General features: G+C 49.6%; 1 protein-coding gene across 1 annotated transcript in view; it reads right to left on the bottom strand.

Moving 5' to 3' along the window:
- Positions 1-5,436: 5,436 nt before the first annotated feature.
- Positions 5,437-9,919, bottom strand: part of CABP5 (calcium binding protein 5) — an 18,380-nt gene continuing 13,897 nt past the window's right edge. The window contains exons 5-6 of the mRNA XM_008054165.1: positions 7,729-7,876; positions 5,437-5,462 (exon numbers count right to left, since the gene is read on the bottom strand). Coding sequence (XP_008052356.1) covers positions 5,437-5,462; positions 7,729-7,876 — 174 coding nt within the window. The remainder of the gene's footprint in view (positions 5,463-7,728; positions 7,877-9,919) is intronic.

Below are 9,919 nucleotides of genomic sequence, written 5' to 3'. Positions count from 1 at the left end.
AAAAATATCTTCTGAGGTAAAGGAGGAGGGGGTTAGGGACTCTGGTTACCATCTTAACAGGATGGATATTAAAAAATACCCATAACGGTCTCCAGGCTGTGGCTAGGACTAAGAACATGTCTGGTGTCCAGACTCTGACTTATTTATTTATTTATGTATTTGAGTTGGGATCTTGCTCTGTTGCCCAGATTGGAGTGTAGTGGCATGGTCATATCTCACCACAGCCTCAACCTCCTGGACTCAGGTGATCCTTCCTCCTCAGCCTCCCAAGTAGCTGGGACTACAGGTGTGGGCCACCACTCCTGGCTCATTTTTTATTTTTCATAGAGACACAGTCTCGCTATGTTACCCAGTCTGGTCTCAAACTCCTGGGCTCAAGCAATCCTCCTGCCTCGGCCTCCCAAAGTGCTGGGATGACAAGCGTGAGCCACTGTGCCCGGCCTCCAGCCTCTGACGTCTATCCATCAGTCGAACTACCTCCTTGCCGGTGGTCCTCCCATCAAACCTGTTATCATAGAGGTGAGGTTGAGGGGTTCACTGTTCCTTGACCTACTTGCTCCCATGAGGCTTGGTACCATGCTGTTGACCCATTACCCCCATCATTGAGTAGGGATGGGGGTGTCTAATTGCTCTTAGCTGAGCTGCTTTCTGTAGCTTCTGACACAGTCTAGAAAATTAGTGCAATGTCACCTTTTCATTCGTGTTACATTTTGTGCCACCGCATGTGTATTACTCAAACTCAGTTCTTTGCTTCTGTTTTCAAGGTGAGGAGAAACATCCTCAGAGGAAGACCGCTAGACTGAGGCTGGAACTTGCTGCGTCATTTTCATCGTGTCTTTCAAGCCCACACAATCATCTTTAGAAATTCCCTCTCCGCCACCTTGTTGAATCACCCAGTCCTCGGTGAAGAATGATAGAAAAAAAAAAGTGGCATAACCTCTAATAAAGGAGTCCTAAATTAACCCCAGGGGCTGCCTTTTTTGCTTTCTAGAATGAGAAAGATGGTGTGGGGAAGGAAAAGTTGGTGGTGGCCATCGGGGAGAGATCAGACTCTCAGTCCAGGGAGTTTTTTTTTTTTTGTTTGTTTGTTTTTTGAGTTGGAGTCTCACTCTGTTGCCTAGACTGGAGTGCAGTGGCCGCTCCCAGCCACCGCATCCTCGACCTGCTAGGCTCCGGCGATTCTTCCACCTCAGCCTTCCAAGTACCTGGAACTACAGGTGCATGCTACCACACCCGGCTAATTTTTTTGATTTATTGTAGAGATGAGGTCTTGCCAAGTTCTCCAGGCAGGTCTCGAACCTGCAATCCACTCACCTCAGCCTCCCAAAGTCACGGGATTACAGGCTGAGCCACTGAACCCGGCTAGTCCAGGGAGTTTTAGGGGTAACCGCAGCCTGCTGTCTCTTTCTGGAGAATCACAGACTTGGATGGAATTTGTAGGGACTTATTCACTCATTAACAAATAAATTAGGAAGTAAATGAAGGGTAGATGATTTACTGCAAGACTTGCTGCAATTGCTACTCTCCCCCGCTACCCACGGCAGACATTATTAATTGATAATAGATTGGTGGCTCAGCCTGTAATCCCAGCACTTTGGGAAGCCAAGGCGAGTGGATTGCCTGAGCCTGTGAGTTCGAGACCTACCCGGGCAACTTGGCGAGTCCTTGTCTCTACAATAAATTTAAAAAATTAGCCGGGCGTGGTAGCGTGCCTGTAGTTCCGGCTACTTCGAAGGCTGAGGCGGAAGGATTGCCGGAGCCCAGCAGGTTGAGGCTGCGGTGGCCGGGAGCGGCCACTGCACTCCAGTCTGGGCAACAGAGTGAGACTCCAACTCAAAAAACAAAGCAAAACAAAACAAAACAACACACAACTAATTGTTTACAGAATCTGTTTCCCTGAGCCCAGGTGCAAACTCACACTGTAGTGGTTGTTCTCCTCCTCTTTCTCGTCCTCCTTCTTTCTTCCTCTTTCTCTTTTTCTCCCCCCCTTTCCTATCCTCCTTCTCCTCTTTCTCCCCCTTTCTCTTTCTTCTCCTTCTTTCTTTCTTCATCTTCCTTTATTTCTCCACCTTCCTCCTTTACTTCTTCTCCTCCTCTAGTAGTCACCCGGAGTCAGTTAAATTTAACTTAAGCAATTGATAACATTAATGATGTATGTATGGATACAGCTTTTCTCTCTTGATAAAATAAAAATAAAATTTGACTCCTCAGGCTTGCTCACCACATTTAATACTCAACAGCCGCCACACGCAGCTATGTCTACCACGATGGATGGCTCAGTCTAGAATGTTCTCATCATCACAGAAGATTCTGTTGGGTTGTCTGGCTCTGGAATGTAAGCTTTTCGAAGTCAAGCACCTTGTCATTGCTCTATTTCCACTACCCGGAACGACGTCAGGCATAGACTAGAGACTCGACACATATTTTTTGAGAGGACGAGTGGTTGGGTGGACGCGTGAGTGTAGGGATGGAAGGGGATGATGCTGAGGAAAGAGGCCAAGGTCCTCTGTTACAGAGGACCCTGGATCATGTCACTCTTTACTCAAAACCCTCCCGAGTCCTTAAAATGGTCCCAGGAACATCCTTGCAGGACTGAAACCCTGATCTACGGTCAACTCCTCTCCAGCCACCCTAGTTGCCGGGCTATTCATCCAACTCTACTCCTGCCCCAGGGCCTTTGCTGTGTCTTGAATGCCTCTCCCCCAGATAGCCCCTGGTGCCCATGCACATCCTGAAGTCCCTCCACAGAAGGGCAACTCCTCCCACATGGAGCTCCCTGAGCCCTGCCTCTGGTCCATTTTTCTCCATAGCTCTTATCATCCTTCTAATACGTGATCCTAGGTACTCATTCCTCATTCCGTTCCATGACTTTCTCCTCCCAGGATCACATAAGTGCCTGGGGCCTGGAAGTTCTCTCTGTCTCAGTCACTGCTATAGCCCCAAGCATGGAAGAGTGCCTTGTACATAATGGGCACTTTACACACTGCTGTTGAAGATATGAAGGATGCAAGGAAGTAAAGAGAGAAGGAAAAGATGGAGGGAGGGAGGGAGGAGAGAGGGAAGGAGGGAGAGAGGAAGGTCAGATGGATTTGAAGGTTAGAACTAAAAATAGATTACCATGGGACCCAGCAAGCCCCCACTGGGCATCCAAAGGAGGTCAAATCCCTCAACCAAAAAGACACCTGGACTTGTAAGTTTATTGTAGCACTAACTACGACAGCAAAAACATGGAACCAACCTAGGCACCCATCAATGGTGGACTAGGCCAAGAAAATGTGGTACAGCCGGGCTCGGTGGCTCAGCCTGTAATCCCGCGCCTTTGGAAGGCTGAGGTGAGTGGATTGCCTGAGCCCGTGGGTTCGAGAACCGCCTGGACAACTTGACAAGACCTCATCTCTACAATAAAAAATCAAAATGAGCCGGGCGTGGTATAGTTCCAGCTACTTGGAAGGCTGAGGCGGAAGGATCGCTGGAGCCCAGCAGGTCGAGGCTGTGGTGGCCGGGAGTGGCCACTGCACTCCAGTCTGGGTGACAGGGTGAGAGCCCAACTCAAAAAAAAAAAAAAAAAAGAAAAGAAAATGTGGTACATAGACACCATGGGACACTATGCAGACGTGAAAAAAAAAGAACAAAATCACGTCCTTTGCAGCAACATGGATGCGGCTGGAGCCCATCATCCTAAGTGAATTGTCAAAGAAACAGAAAATGAAATATTGCATGTTCTTCCTAATATGTGGGCGCTGAACACTGAGGGCACATGGTACAAGGATGGGAGTAACAGATGCTGGGGTGCTCCGAATGGGGGGAGGGAAGGAGAGAAGTGGGTAGAACAACAACCCACTGGGTGCCACGTCCACCCCCTGGGTGATGGGTTCAAGGGAAGCCCAAACCTCACCATCATGCAATGTACCTACATAACAAAACTACACATGGACACCTCTGATCTAAAAAAATAAAATACTGTTGGGTGTGGTGGCTTACGCCTATAATCACAGCACATTGAGAGGCTGAGGTGGGAGGATTGCTTGAGTCCAGGGGTTTTAAGAATACAGGAGTGCAAAAATTAGCTGGGTACGGTGATGTGTATCTGTAGTCCCAGCTACTAGGGAGGCTGAAGGAGAAGGATTGCCTGAGCTCAGGAGGTGAAGGCTGCTGTGAGCTGTGATCATGCCACTGTCCTCCAGCCTGGGTGACAGAGTGAGACCCTGACTAAATAAATTAATAAAGGAAATTAAATAAAAATCATCTCAGGATAGTGAAAAACAGCACAAAGGGAGTGGCCACGGGTAAGAGGTTGGGAAATAACATTATTCTGGCCCCCCTTTTTCCTAATTTTTATTTTATAAAGTAAGGTCATTGAACCAGATGGTCCTTTTATTCATCTACTTCATGGACTTCAAAGCGAAAAAAACTTGGAGGAAGGCACGAAGTTGGATGTTTTCTTGCCCTTTATTTTAAGGTTTGCATTGCTGAAGTGTCCCGCTCTCAGCGAAGGTGAGGGGGAAAGTGTCTTTTCCGTTTCGCAGCACAGATCGATGTCAGGATGTGGTGTGTGGAGCAGATGTTCCATCTGACACACACACTGTCCCCGGGCAACCCGCACGGAGGCAGGGGGCTTCCAGGAAAGGCTTTGCAACACCCCAGCTGAGCGGAGGATTTGGGGATCCGGCCATCTCTCTCTGCAGGATGACAATTTTTTTTCTGGGGATTAATTCCCCAGGGATCAGCTTGCCCTAAACCTTGATAATCCAGATTTGTGGTTTAATTCAGTCTCCTGAGTATCTTACACAAGGAGAGGGGTGTGGGAGGAGAGAGAGAGATAGAGAGAGAGGGAGACAGAGAGAGAGAGAGAGAGAGAGAGAGAGAGAGAGAGAATGACTGTTCTTCCAGGAAATCAGGAAAGAGGGGAGGGAAGTTCACTCTGAACACCTGTTGAATGAGCCATTTCCAAGCCCAGCCTTATCAAGAACCCATTTCTAGCCTCATGACTTATGTGCCTCCTCTTCCCAAGAGAGAGAAACTGGGGGAGGGGGCCTTGAAGCAGCTGAAGTAGGCAGCTGAACTTTTTGACAACCCAGTAGGAGAAAAGACTGCTTTAATCCACGAGGAAGAGATTCTGGCAGGTCACAGGGATTCAGGACTTAGGTGAAGTAAAAAGATGTCATTAAAGATGCTGGGACCTTTTGGAGTGGCAGCTGGACCCCGCTACCATTCATATTTCCATCTGTAGACTCTTCTTAATCTAGTTGTCCTACAGACACCCCCATCCTGGCAAAGATGCTGCTTTCAGTCTAAACTCAATCTGTTCCACTGCATGGGCAGTCTCCATGCGCCCTCCCACCCTCTCTCCTTCAAGGGGCCTTGGCGATTTGCTTTTCCATAAGCTCTTGATCCACGCTGACCAGGCAGAGAGTGTCTGGGGTTTCCAGGGCTTCCTCAGCGAGACATCATCTTCACAAACTCTGCAAAGAGAAATCTCCCATGAGGCACCTCTTTGTAAAAGCAGTCAAAACTGTTGTTTTTTTTTTTTTTAGTTGGAGTGTCACTCTCCCGGCCACCGCAGCCTCGACCTGCTGGGCTCCAGCGAACCTTCCGCCTCAGCCTTCCAAGTAGCTGGAGCTACCGGCGCGTGCTACCATGCCCAATTACTTTTTATTTTACTGTAGAGACGAGGTCTTGCCAAGTTGCCTGGGTGGGTCTCAAACCTGCAGGCTCAGGTAATTCCCTAGCTTCCACCTCCCAAAGTGCTGGGATTTCAGGCTGAGCCACCGAGCCTGGCCTAAAACACTTTTTTTTAAAGCACTCCCTATGTGTCAGGCATCACTGATGGTGCTGGAGAAATCACTTAACCCCTCTGCCTGCATTTCTTTATCTACACGATGGGAAAAATAGGGTCGTTAGTTCCTTAAGTGGTTTTTAGAATGGTTAAATTACATGAGGGAGGACACTCTCAAAAAACCCTGGAATTTATCTACAAAAAAACTGTGCATTTATTCTTACATGTCTAAACTTCAGTCACCTTCAAAGTGCTCTCCGATTGATGCAATACATCTGTCGAGATGCTTTTTCCACTGCTCAGAACAGTTTTTGAGCTCACTGATTTGGATGTCTTTTAGTTCTTCGCTGTTTTTTATTTCACCCCTTCCATATTAGTAAAATGTTTCCCTTTGAGGACTTTTCTCACCAGGAAACAAAAAAAGTCACTTGGAGTAAGATCAGGTGAATAGGGAAGGTGGGACGTGGGGATCATGCAATTTTTGATTAAAAAAAAACCCTGAACACAGTGCGGTGTGAGCAGGTGGGCTTGTAAATCACCCATCATGAAATGGGTAAATGTGTTGAAAAAAATCTTAAAAAAAAAATTTCACTGAAGCCCAATGCAGCCTCTCAGACTGTCCACAAATGCTGATGCATTTCTGGAACGTGTACCTAGTTGGGGAAGCCTGTACAACAAGAGGTCCACCCTCCAAAAGACAGTTCTGGTTTTTTGGGTCCCCTTCGTAATGCTTACGAAGCAGATCAAGCATCCCATAAAGAGTAATGGTTAGTATCCCATTTCATCTTTTTAAACCATCTGGGAGGGGTGAGTGCTCTTTTACACATAAGAAAACTGAAGCCAGCAGGAGTGACTGCCTGCCTGAGGCCATGTGGAAGACAGTACACGGAGAAACCTGGAAGGAACGCAGGCTGTTCCTGGCTTCGTGGTATCTCAAGGCCAGATGGACTTGCAGCCCCACCCGAGTTCTGAGGTCACCCTGTCCTTCCCTTGCCTGTGGCTAGCCTGAGGGTCTGTCTCCCATCCCCAGCCCCGCCCCTTCTAGATTTTCATTGATGTCCACTGCGTACTTGAGCCTGACCAGATTCAGCAGGTATTCAACAAGCATCTGCTAGCTTTCTGTATTGTGACTTGTTGAGTGGATGCGTTTTCTTGATTGATTGATTGAGTTGGGGTCTCACTCTGGAACCTAGGCTGGAGTGTTGTGGCACTCTCATGGCTCACCACAGCCTGGGCAAGAGACCAGCTTGAACCACTTGGCGTGACCTCATCTCTACAATAGATAAATCAAAAAATTAGCCGGGTGTGGTGGTGCATGCCTGGGGTTCCAGCTACTCGGGAGGCTGAGGCGGGAGGACCACCTGAGCCCAGCAGGTTGAGGCCGCAGTGACTGTGAGCATGCCCCTGCCCTCTAACCTGGGCGACAGAGTGAGACTCCGAATTACAAACAAACAATCATGTTTAGTGCATGGTTTCTTCTTATTTTCTTCAAACATTGAGAGAAAAGTGTCATCATCAACCCTGCCTTACAGATGTGAAAACTGACACAGAGAGCAAGCGACTAAGATGAGCTATATGCGGAGTATAAGATAACCTTGAACTCGAAGCCCTTGAATCTGACCCCGGGGTCCCAGCTGCTAGACCATTCTCTTTCTGACACAACATGTGGTTCCTATGATCAAAGGTGCCCCTTGACCTGGGAAGGGATGGGTGAGGTGGACGTGAGTTCTGAGCGCAGGTGGGGAAGGGCCCCAGACAGGTGCTCCTTGGAGCCACCTGATGTGCTGAGCTCTTTGGAATGACCCAGGTGGAAAGGGATGGACAAACGCTTCTGTAACTCGCCACCCCCATGCCAGCTCAAACTCAGGGGGGAGTGAGAAGCAGCAGCCAACTTGGAAAATCACCTGGGCGGCTAGAAGTTCCCGCCATGGCCTCCTCCCACTCCCCATCACCTTCGAAGTCCACGGTGCCATCTCCGTTGACATCAGCCTCCTGGACGACCTCGGCAATCTCCCGTGAGGTGAGTTGCTCCCCCAGGAGCCTCTGCATGGCCTGTTGCAGCTCGGACAGGGTGATCTCCCCATCTCCGTTGGTGTCAAACTGAGGGGGAGCAGAAGATTATGCCAGCAGCAAGCAACGCGAGGACAGCAACGAGGGTGACACAGCTCATGGTTCATTTATTGCGGGTCAAGCTCCAAACATAGGTTGGGTTTTCAAAAATTTGCATATGGTTTCATTATGTTCTAACCAGTTTTATTGAAGTATAATTGATTTTAAAAACTGCATACACACACACATACATACATATATTGCTTGTTTTTGTTTTGAGTTTGGGTCTCACTGGGCCCCCCCAGACTGGAGTGCAGTGGCAAGATCACAGCTCACCTCCTGGGCTCAAATGATCCTCCCTCAGTCTCCCAAGTAACTGGGACTGCAGGCGTATGCCACCAGGCCCAGCTAAATTTTTTTTTTTGTACTTTTTGTGGAGACGAGGTCTCACTGTTTTGCCCAGGCTGGCCTTGAACACCTGGGCTCAAGCAATTCTCCTGCCTCAGCCTTCCAAAGTGCTGGGATTACAGGTGTGCGTTACCATGCCTGGCTAGCATATATTCAATGTACATAATTTGATGTGTTTGGACATATGTGTACACCTGTGAAACCATCACCTCAATCAAGGTTACAAATACATCCATCACCTCTATAAGATGCCTCACGCTCCTTTCTTTCGCATCTGTGTGTGTGTGTGCGTGCGTGTGTGTGTGTGTGTGTGTGTGTGTGTTGCGTGTGGTAAGAACACTCAACACCGGATCTACCCTTTTAAGAAGATGTTAAAAAATATTTAAAAATCTAATTTTTATTTAAAACATTAGCTGTTAACAAGCTACAACATGGATCTTGTTTCAAAAATTGTATTGACATTATTTTTAATGGCAAAAACACAATTGTATATACATGTATGGGGCATGATGTGGTGTTTTGACACATATATAAAATGTGAAATGATTACATGGAGCTAAGTAACATTTCCATTACCTCACTCACCATTTTTTGTGGTGATACATTTGAAATGTACTCTAAGTTATTTTGAAACATCCATTATTATTGACTAGAGTCACCCCGTTGTGCAATAGATCTCAAAGACCGTGCCTTCTGTCTAACCAAAGCTTTGTACTTCCAACCCCTGGTCACCACTAGTCTTCTCTTCAAGTCTATGAATTCAGCTTTGTAAGATTCCAGATCAGCTGGGCGTGATGGCTCAGGCCTGCAATCCCAGCACTTACAGAGGCGAAGGCGAGAGAATGGCTTGAGTCCAGAGGTTCGAGACCAGCCTGGATTCACCAGAGGAGCTCGGGACCTGCCCATCCAGACCAGCGAGGAGCCGTGAGAGTCTCCCCGTGATGGGGTGAGGGAGTGGGTGAGAGAGAAACCCTCCGGAGCCCACACCACCACCATGGACCCTGTAATCCGGGTCAAGGGAGAGCCTCAGTGACCCCTCCAGCCCCGGGAGAGTCCCCACCGGCGTGCTTCTGTGCAAGCCCTCAGGCCCCTGACTCTGCCAGCTCAGCACCAGCTGCGCCCACCCGCCAAGGAGAGAGACCCCATGCTTTCCTGGCGCAGGGCAAACTCCTCAAGGCTGCGGCAGTCCCTGCCGCCGTTGCCCCACGCCAGCGAGGGCGCAGCCCAGCAGACCCCGTCTACGATGCCCAGCGTGGACCCTGCAGCCAAAATAAGCAGGAGCAGCGAGGCGTGGGGCGCCCCTCCCCCTCCCCAGGGAGGCTGCCCCTCCCCCACGTGGGTCGCCTGCTCAAACGCCGCAGAGCCCCGGGACCCCACAGCCCTCGGACGCTGTGACACCCACCGCCGCTCAGGGAAGCCGCCACCAGGCTCCTTGCTGCGTCTGCGTGCGCCCCCCAGCTCCAACGCAGACCCCACAGCTGGAATAAGCTGGGGTAACAAGCTGTCGGGGCGCCCTGCACTGCCTCCCACATCAGCTGCCTCTCCCCAGGCGGGGACCGCCTGCTCCGGGCCCCGGAGGCACGAGGGGACAGCATCCCCGCCTGAGCCCTGCGGCGGAGGCCCGGTGGTCCTCGGAAAGTCCGGCTGTGCAGAGGCCGCGGCTCCCGGCCCCCGCTTTTAAGCGTC

Source organism: Carlito syrichta, unplaced genomic scaffold (assembly GCF_000164805.1).
Source record: "Carlito syrichta isolate Samal-C Ts95f unplaced genomic scaffold, Tarsius_syrichta-2.0.1 Scaffold289177, whole genome shotgun sequence".
Lineage (NCBI taxonomy): Eukaryota > Metazoa > Chordata > Mammalia > Primates > Tarsiidae > Carlito > Carlito syrichta.
This window is presented reverse-complemented; position numbering and strand designations above follow the sequence as displayed.